General features: G+C 47.8%; 1 protein-coding gene and 1 non-coding gene across 5 annotated transcripts in view; one reads left to right on the top strand and one right to left on the bottom strand.

Annotated features, from left to right (window-relative positions):
- The window catches only part of ATP8A2 (ATPase phospholipid transporting 8A2), a 476,394-nt gene that overhangs the window by 345,852 nt on the left and 108,203 nt on the right, over positions 1 to 22,339 (top strand). For all 4 annotated transcript variants that reach the window (XM_036228443.1, XM_036228444.1, XM_036228445.1 and 1 more), the window contains exons 29-30: positions 6,205 to 6,327; positions 8,127 to 8,205. In XM_036228443.1, the coding sequence (XP_036084336.1) occupies positions 6,205 to 6,327; positions 8,127 to 8,205 (202 nt within the window). The remainder of the gene's footprint in view (positions 1 to 6,204; positions 6,328 to 8,126; positions 8,206 to 22,339) is intronic.
- LOC118609617 lies at positions 19,785 to 19,903 on the bottom strand. The gene has a single exon (XR_004953475.1). It is a non-coding gene; the product is annotated as a 5S ribosomal RNA (ribosomal RNA).

Genomic DNA, 22,339 nt, shown 5'->3' with positions numbered 1-22,339 from the left:
AAGCTAGAAATAAATATAAACTATGAGCTAAAATGGCTAAGTAGCTACTTAGCTTTTTGTTCTGCCGGCAGAGAGAACAAAGGGGCCCGTAGCTTAGTGCGTTAGAGACCCCAGCGTGGCACATTCTTCCGAGTTGCACTTTCACACTTATTTTGGACCCCGACTCTGGCTTCTCGGCTCCGTGGGGGCTTTCTTTATACCCTGAAGCATTCGTCACAGATAGGTGTAGATGGAGGTTACCAGACATGCAATGATATAAATTCTTGTGCTATTAATATTTATAGCTTGCGTGTGTGTGTGTGTGTGTGTATTTGCGGCTAGTCAGGTCGTCCGTGTACTCAACCCTTTTCTCTCTCTCTTTTTTTTTAATTTTTTTTTTTTTTTGAGCAGCCGCTATACTAAGTGCTAGGTATAAAATTCTGCATTCAGCAGGTTGCCCCAGTCCTGTGTAGCTTACAGGTTAATGGGGTGTACACAGATTGGGATGCCACTGGGACCGAGTTTAAATCTTGAGTTTAAACAGCATTGGTCAGTTAGTAACCGTGGTACATACTACAAAGTGCACTATCGCGTTCACTGCTAATACTTATGTCCAAGAAGACAAAGGCGACAGGTGGTGAGCACACGGTTAAATTCATGTTCATTCATCACCTGTGCTGGAAAAGCTGCTCCCAGATAAATAGGGGTTCAAGGACCCTCTCCTCTTGGACAGGTTAACTTCGCAGGACTAAAAACTGTTGTGAGGTTAAAATTATGCAACCGCTTAAGGGGGAAATATACTGACTGTTCCATAATGATTTAGTGCTGGAAAGGGCCAAACCTATGCCCACACAGATATTTAGAAATATGAGGCTGAGGCCAAGGAGGGGGACTATGATCTAGAGCTAAAGCCAGGTCTGGAATGCATGTCACCTGGTCACACGGCAAATGGATTTCAGCCCTATGTCCATGCTCAGGGTATGAGAGCCGAATTCTTTGCTTAGCTCCACACAGCTTTGGGCAATTGAAATTAATCCGATAAATTTGAATTGTGCGCCTATTATTCATAAGATTCTGATAGGCTGGCTGCAGGGCGGTACTGGCCAAAATATGGTCCCCGGACCACTTGCATGAGAATAAGCTGGGTTTGATCAAATATTCAGATTCCTTAGTACCTCCCCAACTTAACAAAGAGTTTCTCAGGGATACCCCGTTTTAAACACATTTTCCTAGTGATGGTTATGCACCTTAACGTTTAAAGCCCACAGCGACCTTTGATCACTAGGATTGGGATTGTGTTTTATGTGCTTTGTGCCCCCCAGACTACAGAGGAGAGAGCATCGCAGCAGAGAGGTGAACCTCATGGTGAAATGTCCCTGTGTCACTCTGAGGTCCACGGTGCAGGTGTTGGAATGGGCCACCGAGGCGTAGTAGCAGAGATGGGGGAGGGACATCAAGGGTCTGGGAAGTGGGGTCAAAGGGTCATCGGCCGGAAGGGCCAAACCCGTGGGGAACACGGAGGTTTGCCCACAGGCATGTGTGCACACACCCCTGTGAACACGTTTAGTTCCGAACCAGGTGCAAGAACCAGGTACGCCATCGGGCCCCTAATGCTTGATGCTTTTCTGCAGCGTTGCTGAGGCCATCCTCTCACATAACTACAGGATAATGACTGAAATCTGAAAATTTAACAGGGATACAATGCTCTTAGCTAACCCACATTAGTCCATATTCCAATTTTACATTCGTTGTTCCAATAATGCCCTACCTGTGTAGCCATTTTTTTCCCCACGGCAGAATCACTCCACAGAGACCCGGTGCAAGGGGCAGGGTGTGTGTGTGACATCTGAGGCATTGCTGGTGGCCCCTCTTCTGCTCTCATTCTCCTTGCTCTTGTCTTCCAGGCGTGTTTCTCCTGCGTTTTCTTCTTCTGTATTTACTCTTCATGTTTTATTCCCCAAGCCATCCCTGAAGTAGAACATCGCTCCTTCTCGGTTTAATTCTCACAGCAGATTAAAACACATTAAAACTGACTTACAGTCTTCCATCTCCCAAAATAACAAATGAGTTCCGTCTCATTGGATTCTCATTCTTTATTCTATTATCTCAAATTTCTACGTCATTTTATTTTATGGGTAGAATTGAGACTGAAGAGACCACCAGTAACAAAAGCTACCGTTATCAGATAGATTTCAGTTTTGAAATGTTATCTAATTTTTAGTGAAAAAATAACTATTTTTAAAACGGTTTCAGAAATTTTGTTTTATTTTAGTTCATCAAGCCAGCATAATTTAAAGAAAACTTAGCTGGCCTCACTTATAAACATAAAGACACACATCCTAAATAAAATATCAGCAAATAAAGTTCAAGAGTGTATCGAAAGAATAAAATATTCGACCAAGTAGGATTTATTTCAAGAATACAGGAGTTTCAGAATTTCTAAATATCGCCGTATCGACAAAATAAAGAAAAATGTGATCTCATCAGTAGATGCTACAAAGGTATTTGAGGTAATTAAGCCGCTGCACCCAAAATAAGAACTCTAAGTAGGAAAGAAGCTAATTAACATAATGCAGACTCTTCATAATAAACGCTAGTAGCACGTCGCCGCAAATGGTAAAATTCTAAAACTGTTCCATTTTAAACAAAAAGTCAGTCAGGGATGCCTGCTATCACTAGAATTCAGCATTGCTTTGTAATTTTTAGCAGCCGCCATAAAAATTAAACAGCTACTAAAAATACTAGAAGAAAAAAGATGAACTATGTCTGCTTATACAAATATGCACATAAAAATGGCCATGTAAATATGTTCTTGTATGATCATATATCTAGAAAACTCAAAAAAAAAAAACTAGTAAAAAAAATACTGGATTTTAAGAGAATTGGTAAGGGGTCAGATCCATAACAAATACATAAAAAGCAACAGATTTTTTTTTTTTATTCTAGCAATCAGTAGCTTTTTTCTCACTTTGGCAATGAACACTTAGTAATAATTCTTTTTAAATAGCAATTGAAATTATATATTGCATACGAATAATTTTTGTAACATCTGTATTAAAAAAAAATCTTATTGAAGTATACGAAACAAGATTTGAACAAATGGAAAATGCATACTATTTTCTTTCATGGGAAGATTTAATATCATATAAATCAACTCCTTTAAAATTAATATACAAATTAACACGATTCCGCCCAGAATCCCAATGGGAGATTGTTTTGGAGGCAAAGTGGGAGAGTCGCATGAAATGATATTGAAGTATAAATGGAATTAACAACTACCTGAGAAAAGATATGCAAAGCATGCTCGAAGGAGAGCAATCGTGAGGGTGGACTTATCTTTGTTAAACATCAGGCTTCCTGTAATGCCAGGTAACCAAATCTGTGTGCTACTGACAAAGAACTAGACAGAGAATCAGGAACGAGATCCAAGTTCTAGATTCTAGACCTATAATACAGGAGACTTAAGTGAATGTCAAAAGCAGCATTTCGGTTGAGTGGGAAAGTTTGGATTAAGTAGTTGTATTCTCACAACTGGGTCTTTATTTGGAAAAAAATCAAATTGGACTCCAATCTTAAACCACATAGTAAATAAATCCCAATATTAAGATAAAATGTAAAAAAATAAAACCGTAAGAATCTTGCCAGAAACTCCTGAAAACTCCCATAGTCACACTCAGAAGCTATTCTTGACCACATGGAAATTAAAAGCTTTTATAAAGCAAAAAAAAGAAAGAAAAAAGAAAAAACTGAGAAAGAAAGTAAGAAAAGGTGCATTTGGATTAAATTTTGTGACATAAAGACAAGAGTCAATATCTATTATACTCGAAGAACTCTTAGAAAAGGGGCTAAACCAAACCGTGAATAGAAAATAGACGTTTGGGAGGTGAACACACAATGCAATATATATATACACGCCATACCATTGAATTGTACACATGAAACTTATTTGATTTTATTAATCAATGTCACCCAATAATTTTTAAGAAAAAAAAGAAAACGGACAAAGGACTTGACCTTTTACAGAGTTCAGTATCCAAATATTCAACATATATAGAGAAACATGCTCAAAGTCGGGGAAATATAAATTTTCAAAAGAAAGAGTTAATATCTTTGATTTTTTCTAACTGGAGAATATTAAATACAACATAATACCCATTGCTGATGGGAAAGCAGCGAAAGAGTACCATTGCCCTTTGGGAGGGAAAGATAAATAATTGGAAGCTTTTTTAAAAACAAACAAGTAGAGTCTTGTAAAATTAAAAATACATGTATCTTTTGACCCCACAACCCTACTTCTGGGAATCTGTCTCATAGAAATAAAAGAAAAAAGTATGTATATTATACTGTATTGCAGATGTTTATTGTGTAATGTTTACAGGAACAAAGACCCGAAAGCAAAAATGAGTGCCTATCCATAGGCGAATGGTCGAAAAAATGTGGTCCACCCATGCTCTGAATTATTATGTGAGAATGAAGAGGCTGCATTGGTTTCAGACCCAGGGGACTCAGCGGTGTTGTTTAGGGAGAGCCCATGATGTGTTGTTTAGGGAGAAAAATGTGATGAAGAAAAATGCGTATAATGTCTCGCTTCTGTAAAACAAATAATGACCCCTCGACGGCATGTGCGTGGGGGGGAGGGTGGGGGGTGTTCCCTTAGTAGGGTGAGAAATATGAGAGGGACTCTGAGTTTGGGAGCCTGGAGGACTTGAAGTGGGGAGAAGGAGGAAGTCGAGTAAAAAAGGAGAAAGAAACAATAAGACGTGCAGTACGAACAGCGTGCACCGTCGCGCATTTAAGTAAAACAAGTGAGGACGGGTTTATGTAGTAAGAGGGTGCAGAGCTTCTGAGGTGTGTGTTTGGAGCACCTTCTGGCCACTGAACAGGTAACGTCCCTTAATGGGAGAGAAATGAGCCCAGGGCTGCCTTCCTTTCCTCTCCCAGGAGGAGGACGAGCCTGCGAGTGTTCTTGGCCCGACTCCATCCCTCGATGGCCTCATCCTAACAGACCCGGAAAAGGCTTGGGCTCCCCGAAACTGGTGCGTGTTCGCAGCTCCCGTCCAGACGCACGCCCCGTTCCCACGGGCTGGAAGGCTGGCCCAGGCTGCGGGTGTGGACCTGCCCGGCGCCGACCCAGTCTCCGTGGCCCGTGGGCCGGGAACCACAGGGGGGGATGACCCGCAGAGCCACCGCACCTCCCGGGCTATGACGCCTTCCTTCCAAACCTCTTCTCCAGCTCCCGGCTTTCCCTTGCTGAAACGCAAATGTGGCCGGTCACTCCCCCTGCACTGCCGCAGGCTACAGTAAAATTCCTAGAGAGCAACACTTGCCCAGCGCCCCTCGTCCCAAGGGGCCCTTCCGTCTCCTCCCCAGCCCCGTCTTGCCCTGCGCGCTCAGCCGGCCACCATCCCGAATGTCTTAGCCCTTGTCCCCACTCGTGCCTGGGGGCTCCCGCCTCGAAGCTCCGTTGGTGAGGATGCTTCCTCCTGCGCTCCTGTCACTCACACCCCTCATCGCCCTGCCGTCCTGTAGGTCCAGGGCCTGGCAGCGGCACACGCCCTTTGGCCCAAGAACCTTTCGTTGGCTCCCTCCCCTCCTCCCGCACCCCCGCCCCCGCCCCCGCGAGTGATCGTGCAGAGCTCTGTGTTTTACGTGTTTATTTATGTGCCCGTTCCCGGCTGCCCCTTCTCCGCCTCCGCGGCAGACGGAGTTCCCGGAGGTCAAAGACCTGCTTGTTTTCTCCCTTTCTTCTCTTTTTATGATCTCTGGATTCCTGGTGCTTATCACCAGATCTGGCCCGTCATTCATTCCCAGTAAATGTCTGTCAGATGGAGAAACGGAGGATCGTACTTCCTGACGTTTGAGCATAAACTTGGGATGGGAAGTTGTAAACTGTGCCTCGGCGGGCGGTAACAGACACAGCTCCGTGCCGCCAAGCTGGGGATGCGTGGCTGACTCCGAGCCACCCACCGCCCCTTTCACAAGACTTCTTGGCTCATCAGATATTCGCGACTGTTGTTTTGAGTGTTTGACGCATTCGCGTTATGCCGATTAGGTAACAGTTAAAACTGAGCTTCCGTTTATTTTCTTTGCTCGGAGGGCGTCTGGGGAGCCGTGACTCACTGACGCTCAGGTTCGGACTTGACGGAGGGTGAAGTCACCCTTCCTCGGCGCCGAAGCCCTCGGGCCTCCCCTGACGGCCCCCCCCCCCGTTTCCCACCCCCGCAGATCTTCACCGCGCTGCCGCCCTTCACGCTGGGGATCTTCGAGAGGTCTTGCACCCAGGAGAGCATGCTCCGGTTCCCGCAGCTCTACAAAATCACGCAGAACGCCGAGGGCTTCAACACGAAGGTAAACGCGCGGCCGTCACGCTGCCCTGCAGGCCCGCGGGGCCGCCGAAGCGCGCGAGAGGCCGTGCGAAAGAGGCGACGCCAGGGTCCCCTCCCAGGATCCGAGGAGCCAGATCGGGAGGGGAGCCGCCGCGTCACGCGGGGTGCTCCTTCGCTCCCCGCAGGTGCCCCCCGACGTCGGCGTGGCCGGCGGCACAGGGCCACGGTCCCCGCAGGGCCAGCCGTCGGCGCCTCCCTTGCCGTAGCATCCCGTGTGCTGGCCGGCTCGCCCGCCAGCGCCTCCCGCCACCTTTTCTTTTTTTCCTTTAAAGAACATTTTTTTTTTTTTTTTTAGCTAAGGACTAAAATCAGCCAGATGTAAACCCAGAAATCAAGTCAATCGTGGTTTTTTGTTTTTCCCCCAGTCTGGAGAATCAGAAAAGAGGAAGCATCTAGACCAAAAAAAAAAAAAAAAGTGATCCTGAGAAAGGTCAAAGGGTAGGAAGCTGGAGCAGGTGCCTGGCCCGGGTCGCTTGTGATACCGATGCTGGCTGTGCACGCGGTTTGCTCAGGTAGCCCCCGGTGTCTTGGCGAGGTGACCTAGGAAGCCCTCAGCAACTGAGCGGTCTCCGAAGGCTTCAGCGTGAGCCAGGAGTCACCGCCGGCCGCCTGCAGAGCCGCCTTCCTCGGGAGACGGCGTAGTCGGCACGTCCGAGATGGGGAAAAGCTAGAAGGGACCCTCGACCCCAGTGTCTTCCGTACACAAGGGGACTTGGGTGACGCCTCGCGTCGGCCCTTGTTCACCGTGACTCCACCACTGGGAGACGTGGCCGGTCTGTTCTGTGTCGTTGACGTAAACCAAACCCGTTTTTACAGATTCAAAGGTCAGGTAAGGTGCAAAATAAGTGGGAATGGACCCAACAAAGACAGCGGAGCTAAAAATGGTCTGAAACTTATCTGCAGGGCAGGCACCTTGAAGATTGTGGGACTGGGGTGGGGGAGGGGGTGTCGCAGAGGTCAGGGGAAACGGGGACACAATTAACATTCAAAATGGGGAAATCCCTTTGTCCTATAATTGCTCATTATTTTCCGTTGTCCCACTGCTACCCAGGGTCAAACTACGTGACAATTCTCAGAACAATTTGTAGATTTTTAAAGTAAATTCAATCTGGCTTTAGTAGTTCTGTCATCTCGGTGATGAAAAGGTGGTCGATGTGCATTTGTGAAACAGTAATTCGCAAGAAACTAAACTTTGTGTTCTTTCGTTTGGCCTTGCGAGTGTTAAAGAGATTTTTTTTTTAAATGTGCACGATATTAACCACCATCCTAAAAATTAAAAAGTTTAATGGGAGGGATTTTAAGGAGTAAAACAAAAGAACGAGAATGCTGCGTAACATTTTAAATGTTTCTAACGCTTTCGAAAAGCACACAGTTTCAGTCTCTCGTTAACAGACAGGTTTGACCTAATACCGTTTTTCTGGATGATTGTAAAATTTTGCTGTCTTTCTTAGGACTCTAAAGAAAATGGCTCGTAATTCATTTTTCAGATGCGGATAGACTGTGTACTGGTCTAGGTACACGTGTATATGTGTTTAGGTCTCCATACTAAATAATAGTATCTGGAGAGAGTCCAGTCATCCTGTATAAAAACAAGGAAAGGGTTTTGTTTCGTTTTGTTTTAACTCTGGGAATAATGAACGGGCTGCTTCCTGGAGCCACGCAGCACCCTGCGGGCGCCCGTCACAACCGGGCGGCTGTTGACGTACGCGGAGGTCAGGGGTTGTGGGCAGCTCCTGACTCCCTCGGTGTGTTTTCCCGCAGGTTTTCTGGGGTCACTGCATCAACGCCTTGGTCCACTCCCTCATCCTCTTCTGGTTCCCCATGAAAGCGCTGGAACACGGTAATGGCTTTGCGATTTCAACCGTCGGCACGGAGCTTTGCGGTCCCTCTGGTGCCAGTCGTTCACGAAAATCCGCCCCCCCGCCCCGCCCCCCAGTTCTGCAGACCTAGAGATCACAAGAACAAATTCTAGTAGACAAACATTACCTAAACTGTAATGAGAGCTAGTCTCAGGTTTATAGCTTGTAGGTTTTGTCCGTTCTGGCCCTGAACGCCCATTTTCTGTCCCGTTGCCTGGAGAGTTTAAACACTAGAAATCCTAAACTTTATTTTTAATAACTGTTTGAGTACCTCTACCTTCTTGAAGAAATGCACTGCACTGCTATAATGAGACGTCTGTGCCTCTTGTCCACGACTTCGAAGTTTTCAGCGAATTACGTGGACTTTCGCTTTCCGAAGCTACACGTACCTCTAAGCCGGAAAACTGAAGTCTCGTTGAGAGTTTAATCTTAACCGAGTTTTCCGAAAGGGTCTCTTTCCGAGCAAACTTTTAAAGTTTGAGGACTGAGTCTCACGACGGGTTTTAGTCAGTCTTCCCTCCGGCCAGAAGAGGAAGTGTGAGGAAAGGCAGCTGACTCGGCATTTGCACACACTTCCACATACAGCGAAACGTTGCCTCTTAAAGAGACATAGTTTTTTTTTTTTTTTTTTTGTCTCAGAAAACGAAAATGTATCATGAGAATGCTACTCTTTCATCCCTGTCAAATCGTAATAATCCCCCTGGGAAAAATTACTCCAACCGTTGACTAGACAAGGCCTTTGATTGTTCGGAGACCCGAAGCGTATAAAGTTTCCAAGCTTCTTTGTTCCTGCCTCAGTGTGTTTTGCGCTGCAAACAGAAATGATTCATCCTCACTGATATTCTTTAACCTATTCGATACTGACAGAGAAAATGCGTGCACGGCCCGTTTAATTATGCCCCAGGACCTGTTCTTCCCATTTCATCAGGCCTCGCTTGTCCTTCGAGGGTCCCTGAGTCTCCAGAGGAGAAAATAAAATGTTCTGCTTCTAGTCCTACCCCACCCTTCACCCCCAGCCGAAGGGACATTCTAGAGGGATCGTTTTCTTTTAACTCTAAAGCTTGCCTGTGATTGATTCATCTGTACTCATAGTAGATTTAATTTATTTTTAAATGGCTTCGCGAGTCAGGGTCTACAAGTACGAGCATCGAATGCGGTTTGTTTTAGAAGCTCCAACACTTTGCAACAGCCATCACTGTAGCAGGGTGGACTGGCAACGAGAAGCAATATGTCTGATGGACACATAAAAGGGGAGAGACTTCCGGCTGTTCTACTGATTTATCTGAGATGTCAAGAGAATTTCAAATTAGCTTCCGCCACCCTTGCTGGCTTCCCTCCAATGCGGCAGTCTGCCTGGGAGCCAGCCCATGGGATGGTTTTCATCCAGTTTGTATAGTAATCACCATTATCATCAATGTCATTATTTCATTGTCTTTATGAAGCCTTCAGCCTAGAGGTTTTCTTAGTTGGGTTGTGAACATTAACCTACTGAGTGAAATAGTTTAAGTTAGGGTAAATTGCAAAAGTTAAGTACGTTCGGCACAGAACGACAAAAGACCGTTGGTGTTCCTGATCATTAGTCGACTTCTAACACACCAAATGAATATTTTAGGATTAATTTCTAAATTCTCACTGTTAGCGCACAGCAAAAGTGATCCATTATTGTTCACGAGCTACTTATGCCCAGGACACTGCAATGGGCTCTCAGGGTGCCAGATGCATTGTAATCTGATGAGGGAGATCAGATTCACTCGTGGATAATCCCAGCTCAAGCTAGCAAACGACCGTCTCAAGGAAAGTACAACTAAGGTGTGATCAGGTTTCCAAGGGCTGGGAGAAAGACGCCTTTCGTGTGGAGTTACCAGTGGCTCGTGAGAGGAGATGACCCTTGGGCTCAGCCCCGACGAGCATTCCTGGACACTGAGCACGCACCCCAGCCCCTAACCCTCGTGAAACTACAGATCGAAACGTGTCTGCGCACATTTCCAGCATCCCCTGGGGCTCAGTGACATCACCCCTTGTCAAGACAGCTGTGACGTGGGGCGTTCGTTAATGGGAGAAGTGGCCGGAAAGCAGGACAGAGAAGTTAAGTGACAGTAAGATCATCGTGACCCGGGAGGGGACTTTTTCAGTGAAGATGCTGAGGTAGGAGAGTCACGTGGCGGGTTTGCCGCTGAAGAAGGTGGACTGTTGCGTAGGAAACACGAGCGTGGGGTTATGGAGGTGGGGGTGGGTGTGGGGGGCAAGGCTGGGTCAGTGGTGGAAACCAAGAAAGACTGCAGTTCGAGAGGACCCGGGCATGGCGACCGATGGGATTTCTGGCTTACGCGTGCCGATTTACCGTCCTAAATATACATGGGTTCTCCTCACGCTCTGAATTGCCGTTTAGAAGGATGTATTTGCCCCACCCCCAAAGCAGCACGGGAACGTGTGGTACGGACCTGAAACAAACCGGGGCGCTTTCAAAGCTTGGGAGACCCCAGGCTAACAGGAGAATGCCTTCGGGTGTCCCTCCACCCCCGAGTCCTGCCCAAAGGTGTCCCTCAGCCGCCCGACCACACCCAGAGCCCTGGGGTCTTGCCTGCCTGGGGGACACAGTCCCTAGAGTGGCTTTGTTTTATTGTTTTATGCTATGTGGATTATGTCACGAAGGTTTTTTACTAGAAATTCTCTCTTTGCCATTCACGGAGAGAGGTTTGGGTACATAACAGTGCTGTTCACTTGGGCACATAATCGTTGAGAAGAAGTATTTTTGAGAAGGTGTGAGCACGTCGCACATTCCTTAGAAAGCGTCCAAGAATCCCGCTTTTGCTTGTTTTTGCATGGTTTTGGATAGACTCTTCAAAGCGCTCCTTTCCTGCTGCAGTTTGCGATGATTCATTTCAAGTTTCAAAATAAATCTTTCCACTCAAGCAATTCAGCAAATCGGATCCCTTCCAACCATCACAACCTCACGCTCACTCCCGCCTGCAGCCCCCACCCTTTGATCTGAGAAGCGAATCTCGTTCAAAACCAGAGATGTCACCTTTCGGGGACCGAGATTCACCCACAGCCGTGGGCCACGCTCAGGGGTCCCGTCGTGTGCTCAGTCCGCATATTCGAGCAACCGTCCTTGAGGCGGAATGCGATTGTTGGCCGAAGAATGTAGAATCGGTTTTGATTTTCCAAAAGGACATTTTCAGATTTTTTTTTTTTGACAGAATTTAAGAGGGAGGTGATGGGAAAGAGAGCACTGTATACTTAGCAGCAGAAAAATATTCCTAAAAAAAAAAAATGTGTTCTCTATCCCTCACAGTCCACACTGTGAACCATTCCCACCCATTTTCAGAAGGAAAGAATGCCGTGTGGATTCGTGTTGTGTTGGCACTCATCGAGCAACAGGACCGGTCAACGCTTCCGGAGAAAGCTATGTTACGCGTTTTAATAAATATGCTGCCGTAAGGAAGGTCAGGTGTTTTATAAATTGGAACGATAGCGCATGCGTATGAAATGAAACGTGGCGTATTTCTCTCTGCCTGTGGTGTTTCGGGGTCCTTTTAGCGTGAACTGTTCACGACCTCTACCAGTCACTGTAAATTTAGCTCTTTTATGTCACATAAATCCCGACGACTCGCTCGGTTCCACATGAAGCTCGGTTTGAGCAAGACCGCCGTTGTCCTCAATTATTCATTCATTAAAAAGAAAAAGGTAATGAGTGTGTCTCATTACCTTGTCTGCGCCAGGCCCGCCCTGGCTGCTGGGCGTAGAGCGAGGTCCACCTCGGGGAGGCAAGGTTGAGCCAGCAGGAGCCAAAAGGAGGGGGTCAAGGGAAAACGGATGCATCCCCAGGAAGGCTAACCTGGTCCCGCTGGGGCGTTAAGGCTTGCTGCCCGAGGACATGGCCGCAGAGCGGAGGGAGGAGTAGGAGAGAGCCAGGTCAAGAGTAGAGAGGAGGGTTGTGGGGATCACGCGGTGGGAGGGTGTGGCTCCTCGTGAAAGAAGGCACGTCCGGGTGAGGCCCAAGAGCGACGTGGCGACACCCAGATTGCCTCGGAGCAAGAAAGGGGGAGACGGGGAGATCGGACCTTCCCGGGCCCGTTGGGGCCTGGTGGTACTTGGAGTATAAGTTTAGTGGAAGCCATTGGAGGTGATTAGCAGAGAGCCATGTACCCGGCGTATTGTCATGTGACCGCGCTGGCGAGGGCGAATGTTGGCGTCCAGGTGGTCGGCCGTCGCCTGGTCCAGCAGTGATGAGAAGCGGTGGATTAAGGGGCTGCTTAGGAGGTAGAGTCGGGAGGGTCACCGTTGCATTAATTAACACTTCCCTAATCTACCCGACCGGACTGTGTCCTAAACCTGTCAAAGGAGTGGGCGATTACAGTCACAGAGTTTGCCAACAGAAGACTGTATTTCAAAGGAAGGTCTGTGAAACCATAAGTTCACATTTCGTTTCTCTTTAAAAGTCACCGACCATGCTGTGTGCCCCCGAAAATAAATGACAAACATCTGGGGATGGACATTAGATGTTAAATGGGACAGAGAGGGAGAATTGTAACTCCACGTGGTCTCCGCCATCGGGAAAACCCTGCTGAGACGCCAGGGCAGCGTGAGGGGCGTTCATGAAATCCCGCAGCCTATAAATGTAGGGAGTGGGACTCACTCACCGAAAACTAGAAGGAACTCTAGTTCTAGAAGCTTTTAAACTTATACTAATGAAACTACAGCTTACAAGCTAAATAACTAGTTGTGAGACACGATAAAAACAGCTTTCCACATTCGATGTGTGTCTTCTGTTTTGGTGAGTGTCGGGGACAATGGGCTGGTAGGTGAAGCTCTACCAATGCCCCGTCTCCTCCGTCCAGAGCAGAAACTCGGAAGTGGGCCGGGGGGGCCGTTGCGGTCATCCGGTAAATACTCCGTACATCTCAGTGTCTCCTTTAATCAACTCCGTGTTACGTGGATTTTAAACAGTCGGGTTGGGTGTAAATGTTGTAAGGAGTGTGAGCCGGGGTTCCCGGATGTCACCCTCACAACTTTCCTGAGAAGCTGAACTGAGAGGCATTAGCCAGGCTGGGAACAGCCGCTGTGGCAAACGGTCCCCAAATCAGGGTCTTAGGCCAGGAAAGGCATATTTCTTACTCGCATCACCACCAAGCGGAAGACTGTGTTGTGCATGGGTGCAGTGCCTGTATTTTCTTATTTTCTATGTATTTGATGCTCTGATACTTGGGGCCTTGATCCTGCTGGTGAGACCGTCCCTCCCAGGGCTAGCAGATTCCTTGAGAAAGCAAATGACTCCCCTGCAGGATACAAAGCAACCAGCCTGGAACCCCCCACATCCCACCCCGCCTGCCACATGCTTAATCAAACTCCCACACACCAAACTAATATCCCCTGGCCCCCCTCCCGCCCCCACCCTAAAACACCCCAGGGTGAGGTACCAGACAACTAGCGGGCAGCCCCAGAACCCAGAGCCTGATGAAATTATTCAAACTATGCGATCCCGAGCTCACACAGCATACCTCAGCAGGGGCTTCCATTCCATCCTGTGAAGACCCCAATAATGGCTCCGGGCCACGTTCCCCCGCCCCGCCCCCCGGTGCTTCCTCATGTGGCCCTGCAAGACAGACATCCTGGTCCTCCTGTTTCTCGGATCCATAAAAGTGAGTTTCTTCCTTCATTTCTACACGTGCGTGTCTCACAGTGCTTGAGCGAAACGGAATGGGTCCAGGCGGTGGGACTCCACCGATCGCGTGGTGTCTGAGTTTACTGCCCTCGGTCGGGGCCTTAACACAGAGAAGGCGGAGAATCAGGAGCAGGATCGCTCACTCGTAACCGTCTCTGGCAGAAAGTGATCCCCAGCACTTCCGCTCGTGCCTGGCCACGGGGCCCCCCCTCAGTGCGGGGAGCTGGGGAATGCTCTGTAGCTGTGCACCCGAGAATAAGGAAAGAGCCTGTGGCCTCACGGGGTGGCCGTTTGACATTGGCAATTGGATTTACTTTCTTTTTCACTTCCTTTAAAAAAATCTATTTTTGGTAGACAAACATGAATGAAGAAAAAGATTAAATTCCGAATTTCGTATCCACCAGAAATGGCAGCAGAGAGGAGAAAATCCAGCAAAAGGCTTATATAACCAGGAACTTAACCCAACCTTGGTTATGAATATAATTATAATCACTAACACTTGTGTAAACTCTGCTTTTTATAAACTCTTCCAGTATTTTATACCACTCTTTACAGAGAAAGGAAAAAATAAATTTTCTCTTCATGAAAACGTAGCGTTGGAAGCGGGGAAAAAAAGGAAAAATAGTTTCCATTATAGCACAGGCATCTGTCTGAGCAGGGCGAGCGCTAGAGGTTTGTTGGTAAACTTGTTCTTTGAAACTTGGGCCACGTTTGCGCTCTGGAGATTAACGGTAGCTGGTTGGTGTAGTTACCTCCTCGGAACCTCTGCATCTTACAAGGCCCAGAGCGTGAGGTCTCGGGAAAGGGGGCTCTGCTTGCTAACGACCCCACACTAGTGCTTCTGAGAGGTTTTGGAACAGAAGGGCGGGAGAAGGAAAGCCAGGGAAACTAGGCATCTGCCCTCCCGCCCAAATTCTTGGCCAACGCCCGTGCGTCAGGGGGAAGGATACCACCTCCACCCTGATTCCCCCTCCTGACTCACATGGGAGGGGATGGAGGTCTGTGACTTGTAATTCATGTGTTCCAAGGATTCTGACTACATTCACAATACACCTATAAATTTGCCCCATCTGTTTTCTTGATTATTAAATCCTGTCTTCTCAGACTATACTGTGCTAGGCTATCCTGCTGTCTTCAAATTTTGCTTTTTGTCAAGAGCCATTTCTGAATAGGTTTTTGTGGTTTAGCTGGGTAATGATGTAATGTTTTTAAGGAGCGTTTAATTGAAATGGCATCTTTGTAAAATGTCATCAGCCTAGCCCTTTGGAGTGTTCTGTCTGCTTGGAAAATGAGACATACTTTTTCTTGCAAACCCTGGGTTTCCCCACAAATGTTTGCAGATCGGTTTTTGCATGCAGCTTCTCGGGCTGTCACTACCGCTGCCGAGGGCCTGTGCGGTTTTGTCCCAACTGTCCACAACAGTCTGTTCTAGTGACTGTGTTTCTAAACCTCATCTGGCTGATCTTACACTATGCTGGCCCCGGATCGACCGGATTTCGCCAACAGTGTAAGTCTGGAGGAACAGACTTAGCCAGTGCTGTGGGTCGGGGGATCCTGAAGCCGCAGCGTTGCACGGGGCTCTAAGAGGACCGTGCTGGCTGTCCACACAGCGTTTGCGGCTCCGTCGCTCTGTGACGCCTTTGATGTGTACAGTAAGCACATCGTCGTGCCAGGTCTTACCTCCCATGCAGCCAAGGTCGGGTCATCCTAACAGTGACTCAGTGTTTTAGCAAACAAAGCAGACGGGGAATTTTCCAGACCCGGAATTTCGGTGCTTCACTCTGTGGAAATCCACCCGCCTTGGACTGCTGGGATGGAAAACTCCCTCCTCTCTCGATTCAGCCCTTCCCCAGGTGACTCTGACCCTCGATTTGCAAAAGGCGGACTGATCCCGGTTGGTCCAGGTCGGTCCAGGTCGATGAGGTTCTGAGGCAGCGGGCAGCTCGCTCTTCCTGACCCCTCCCCTCACTGTCAGGCTCCGAGTGCTGACGATGGGTCTCCCTCAGGGAGTGCTTGGCCCCTCGGGCTGGTTAGATAAAAACACAAAGGTCGGATGAGATCGCAGCTGTCCACGTGCTCTTTTGATGGGTCCCTGTTTGGGGACCTGGAGACCTCTTTGGAGCCTTGCAGGGCTTGGCCCCTGGCTGACCAACCTGGTCTGGCACCTACTGCCCCAGCCCCGCCGCCCCCTCAGGCCGGTCACCGTCCCAGCTGGGCAGGCGGGGCGGCCAGCTCCGCGCCTCCCTGCAGGATGCTTTTCCCTTTTGCCTGCACTGGCCTTTCCCCTCGCACTGCCCCCTTCCTCCCAGATGTCCCTCTGTGCCAGCACATGCCACGTTGTCCTCCCCTCACTTACACAGGGCGGGGTCACATGGTGTCCCGAAGGCTGGCTCGGGAACCCAGCCACTCGCCTTGGCTTGGGGTCATTTTTCCCTTATCCAAAAAAAAAAAAAAAAAAAAAAAAAATGATCATCATCACGTGAGATTTCAAACATCTGACTAAAATTAAAACAGCCGAACGAAGGAAAGTTCTTTTCCCGACTGGAGTGCTGGGACCGTAACGGCAAAGTGGGAAGGGATGGCTTGGTCGCGGCATGCACCCGGAACAACCCGGAGCCTCAGCGGGCTTTTCCAGCCTTGGGTCGTCAGCGAGCCGCAGCTCGTTAATGCTTCCTCCACAAGCGACGTCTCAGGACCGTCGCACTGTTCTCCAGGGGTCTGTCATTGGCGAGTTTTAATAAAGAGCGATGTCCACAAGAACTTGCCTCTAAAACAGTTGAAAGATAACCTGGGGGAGAAATGCCTGTGCCGGAGGCATTTCCTCCCCCCTCCCCTCAGACACACCCCGTAGGGCGTGTGGACCGATGGCTTGTCACTTGTTCAGGAGATGCTGTCTCTTCAGAGGCTCTCGCGTGTCCCAGACCTCAGGTTGCCTTGGGAGTTTCTCCCCACAAGGAATAAATTATTTCCACATGGTGCTAGTTTTGACGGGGGCAGGAGATACTCTCTCTCCAAACAGAAAACTAAAATGCAATGGTGAGTTACCGTTCCAAAATGATCCGAACTTCACTAAAAGCTACCTTGCGTGCATGCAGACGACCTCGACTATGTTCAATGCCAGTCGCATTTTGCTATCATGACAAGTGCGAAACGAATGCATTGTAAAACTCCAGAACGGTTCCCCATCCGTTCCCTCTGTCCGCGCCACGCGGCCAGCACAGAGTCCAGCGGGCCGTAAGGGTCTCCATGGAGGTGCTGTCCTCCCAGGGGACCACTCCACCCCGGAGGTGACCAGAGGGTGCGCCCCCTCTGAAAGGCCATGAGGCGCTGTGAAGGGCCTCGCTTCGTGCTAACGCCTCACCTGTCTCTGCTGGCCATGTGAACGGGCAGGTCCCAGCATCCTCTCCTTAGCCCGAGTAGAGAGAAGATGGCCCTACGTCAGACGCCCCGACGTCAGAGTACAGAGGATGCACTGTGGATAGTCCCTCACGTGGCACGGAATGCCTGTCGTACGAATCTCATTTTCTGTCCACATCGATTCTCTTCTAGAAAGTTCCTTCCCATTAGGTGTTGCTTATTTCAAAGGACTACTTCTTCCTTTAATTATTTTTTCCCCTTGGAGTGGTCTGGTTTTATTCATTGGGATCCATTTTTCTAACCCAGTTAATGAAAACAAACTCTTCCTTATGGAGTTTATAGTCTCTTATTAACTGTCTCTTATTAACTTAGTCTCTTGTATATTATTTAACTTTTCTTCACTGCCTCAGTTTCCTCATCTGACATATGCAGATAATAATACTATTTCATGTAGTCGTTAGAGCATTATAATACAGTAGTAAATATACTGCTACATAACTATACTTAGAATAAATAGTTCCTGCCATACGGCGGGCAAACATGCTATCTATTTTCCACATAGAATTTCTCAGGACGTCTAACAATTTCCTGCCTATTACATGTATTTTCATAAAACATGAAACCCACGACGAGCCCTCCATGTGAGACAAGTGCTTTGTATTTTTAATTTCTTTTAGTACGTGAATCAACCAACATTTGAAATACTAGGATTAAAAGGAGACTCAAAAACTCGTCAAGCTGCGATTGTAAGCTTTGCGTTTTGACTCAGTCTCCCAGCCGTTCTCAGTCCGCCCTCCGTCAGAGTTCTCTCTGGGCGCCAGTGGGCTCGATGTGGCAGAACCGCAGGGAACTCGGGTCATCGCTTTTTCTCAGTTAAAATGCCTGTGCTCCACTCATGAACACACGGGATGAGACCGGCTCCAGGAGGTTCACCCTGAGCTAAGCCGAGCAAGAGGAAGATGGGAAACATCCAAGTTTGAGCAGCGGAGGACGGGGACCTTAGAATGTCCTGTCTCTCCTTTTCAGGAACCTCAGTGGTAATTCAATGCTCAGAAAACCCCCATTTGATGGAAGTGGAGCCTGAGACTCAGAACCTGGACTTTTAAAAAACTGAGTAGTGGCAGAGCTGGACCAATGACCACTCCCATCGCCGCTAACCCAACTCCTCCTCTCCGCCTCATTTTCCTGAAGATCTTTTTTTGTTAATCACATCATGCATCATCGCTGTCTTGTTCTTCCTCCTGGGAATTTACAGTGTCAACCACTGGGCACCAAGTTTTCATGCTCTCCTCGCTTAATCAGCATTCCCCTGGTCATAGGCTCAGAATCAACATTCTCCATCTCAGGCAACACCAAGTGCTACCTAGTTACTCAGGTCAAGTCATAAACAAATCCTATCGTCTCCACCTTCAAAACACGTGCCAAGTGTCTGTCACTCCTTTCCACCACCAACTCAGCCACTCTGGCCTGCAGCGCCCAGTAGGACTTTGTGGGATGATGGAGCTGTCTGTATCTGTGCTGTTCCTCTGCAGTGGTCACTGGCCGCTCATGGCTGTTGAGCATCTGAAATGTGGCTAAGCGTGGCCGAGGGACTGAATTTTTCAATAGCAGCTTTATTGATCCATAATTTACCTACCACACAATTCACCCATTAAAAGTGTACAGTTCTATGGTTTTTAATATTGTCACATAGTTGTGCAGCTAGGACCCTAAATAACGTTCAAGGATTTTCATGGCCCCCTAAAGAAACCCCATACCTATTAGCAGCCACTCCCCATTTCTCCCCAGATACCGCCAGCTCCAGACAACCACTGATCAACTTTCCGTCTCTATAGATTGGTCTAATCTGAACAGCCCATACGAGTAGCATCGTAGAGTAGCCAGCCTTCTGTGACTGGCTTCTTGGACCCAGCATGAGATTTTCAAGGTTCATTCGAGCCGTAGCGTGCGTCAGGACTTCATCCCTCTTCAGCGCTCAGTAATATTCTATCGTCTGCATAAACCACATTTTCTCCATTCGCTTGTCGATGGCCATTGTGAATAATGCTGCTGCGGACACTCTGTATGCAAGTTTTTGTGTGTTTCATCTGTTTTGATTTCTCTTGGACATGTGCGTGCCTAGGAGCGGACTCGCTGGGTTATGTGGTGACTATGCATAACCTGACGGTTTTCCAAAGCGACGGCAACATTTTACCTTCCCCACCATCGTGTATGAGGCTTATAATTTCAGCGGATCCTTGCCGCCTCCTGTCGCAATCGTTTTTGGTATCACCACCCTCGTGGGTATTAAATGCTGTCTCATCGTGCGTTTGATCTTATAGTCCCTGGATGGAGAACGATGTTGAGCTTCTATTCACACACTTATTAGCCATTTGTGTATCTTTCGGAAAATGTCTGTTCAGAGACTTTGCCTGTTTTAATTTTATTATTTACTTAATTTTTTAGTCAAGGCAACCTTTGGTTAACCTCACAGGTTGCAAGGACCTCGTCAGCTTACAATCCCTTATTATTTATTTTTATTTTTATTTTTTATTTTTACACCTACAGCACCTGATCTTCCTAGGTGGTCTCCCATTCAAGTACTAACCAGGCCCGACCCTGCTTAGCTTCCGAGATCAGACGAGATCGGGCTCGTTCAGGATGGCATGGCCGTAGACACCTTTGCCTATTTTTAGATTGAGTCATTTGTCTTTATTGCTGAGTTGTAAGAGTTCTTTCTATGTTCTGGATACAAGTTCCTCATCAGATAAATATTTGCAAATATTTACTCCATTCCTGTTGTCTTTCAATTCCTTGATGGTATCCTTTGACGTACAAAAGCTTCCACTTTGGATGAAGTCTTATTTATTTATTTATTTGTTTGTTTGTTTGTTTATTTATTGAGGTCGCTACGTTTTGGGCGTCACATCTAAGAACCCACTGCCGAATCTAAGGTCATAAAGATTCACCTCCTATGTTTTCCTTCTGAGAGTTTCGCAGTGTTTTGCTATGATCTGTCTTAAGCGTATGGTTCAGGGAACGTTAGTTGCACTCAGAGCACTGCGCAGCCATCAGTCACACTTATTTCATCACCCTAAACGGAAACTCTGCGCATCCCGCAGTATTTCCTCATCATCCCTGCCCTCCCCGGCCCCTGGCAGGAACTGAGTTTTTACATTTTTATTCTATTTCGACTCATTCGGATGTAAGCAACGACAGCAGCCAGTGACCACCACGTCGGACACAGCTCCGCACGCCGCCGCTGTCACCCTCCCGGACGGAGCGCTACGATCATTTCCACACCGCATTCGCTGCTACTCCAGCTGTGGTTTCTCCAAGATCTAAGCTTCCGTGAAAGCCGACCGTTCCCTTAAAAAGCGTAACTCATGCTCTCTGCTCAGGATCCCTGGTGGTTTCCTGCTCCGATCAGCAACGAAACCCCAGCTCCTCACCGTGGCCCGCGGTAACCTGCCCCTTCTCACCGTCCAAGTGCTTGCTCAAGGTCTCCAGCCCCACCGGACCCTCTGGTGGTCCCCGAGCGCATCGACGTCCGCACCCAGAGGGGCTGGCAGTGTCTCTCCGCCTGGAACACTCTTCCCCTCGATGATCACTTCTTCCGACTACTCAGATCTGCTCAGATGTTACCTTCTCACAAAGACTTTTCTCGAACTCGCTGTCTAAAATAGCAGCCCCTGTCGCCCCGTTCCGTTGGCCTACCTTCCGTCTCTCTGGAGCACTTACCGCACCTGGGATTTTGTTGAATACCTGTTTGCTGGTGTGTTCGTTTCTGCGTCCCTCACTGCAGCGAGAACCCCCTGAGACGGGGACCTAGTCACCCTGGTTCCTGTAATAGTATCTGGCACGAAGTAAGCTTCGCGTAAATATTCATTGCGTGAATGAAAGCGTGATGTCACCCCTTTCAAGCCAATAATCTATGTTAGACTCAAAGAAATGGCCTCCCGTCTAACCTCGAGCGTTTCTTCATCGAGCCACGCCTTAAAAGTGTCGCCTTTATTATTAAAACAATCTCAGGGCCAGTTACCAAAAAAGTGAACCTCCTCAGTTTTGAATGGCTGTTCCGCTAACATGTCAACCTGTTGCCTTCTCGAGGTTAATTTGGCTTCTTCATCACCTTTTGAATTTTTTCCTTCCTTCCCTTTTAATGACGCCCTGGCTAAGCTTCAGGTTCCCTTCACCTCCTCTCTCCTCAGCTTCGAGATCCTTCCCTTTTCAGTCTGAGATCATCTCTCTCCTCCCTCTGTTCTCGTAGGGTAGCCCTTATGTTTTCGAGTGAAAATCCCTTCGAGTGAAAATCCCTTCGTCCAGGTCTGCACGTGCTATAGCCACGATCGCTTCTCAGGGTACCCTTTTCTGATCCACGAATTTACCTTTCTCCAGTGAGGAGGATGGGTGTGCCCTGAGGCTGGATCCAGGGCTCTGGGACTGCCAAGTCCTACCTGTGACGCAGCTCGATTATGATCACGTTTTGAAAAACTGAGCAGATCTTGATCCTTGTGTAGTATTCTCCAACGAGCAGATGGGTAAATAAATCGGTGAGCCCGAATGCGTGCGTGTAGCAGCCACTGGCTTGAAATTTGAACGCAAAAATCCCCATACTCATAGGCTGTAGGCCACAGATCTGAACTGCAGAATGAAAGAGAATAAAAGGAGATTGGCATTGTCACCCAAAGAAACCGCTTCTGATCCCTCAGGATAAAACCCAGCATTTTCACAGTAGGCTCGCTCACATGAAATAGACAATTCTACCCAAGTTCTGCCTTGACGATGGTTACATACAGTATAATAATCATCCTTAAACAAGAGGAAAAGATATGAAAATTAACGCTTCGGAATCCTAGTCATGTTTTCTAGTTGTCTCTCATCAGGTCGTTTGCATTCCCTCAATTTACAGACTCTCGAAGTTCGTGCAGTTGCATGAGTGAACAAGGTTAAAGAATATCCTCCCAAATTCGTAGAACTCAGGAATTATGAATTGATTTTGTATTCCTGTAGTTATCTTTTTTTTTTTTTTTTGGCCTATAATTCCAAATTAGTGAAAATTAAAGATGAATAATAAATAAACCCTTGGAAAAGGCCTAATACTGGCATTAGTA

Source organism: Rousettus aegyptiacus, unplaced genomic scaffold (genome assembly GCF_014176215.1).
Source record: "Rousettus aegyptiacus isolate mRouAeg1 unplaced genomic scaffold, mRouAeg1.p scaffold_m13_p_11, whole genome shotgun sequence".
NCBI lineage: Eukaryota > Metazoa > Chordata > Mammalia > Chiroptera > Pteropodidae > Rousettus > Rousettus aegyptiacus.
Note: the sequence above shows the minus strand (reverse complement) of the source record. Positions and strands in the feature narration are given on the sequence as shown.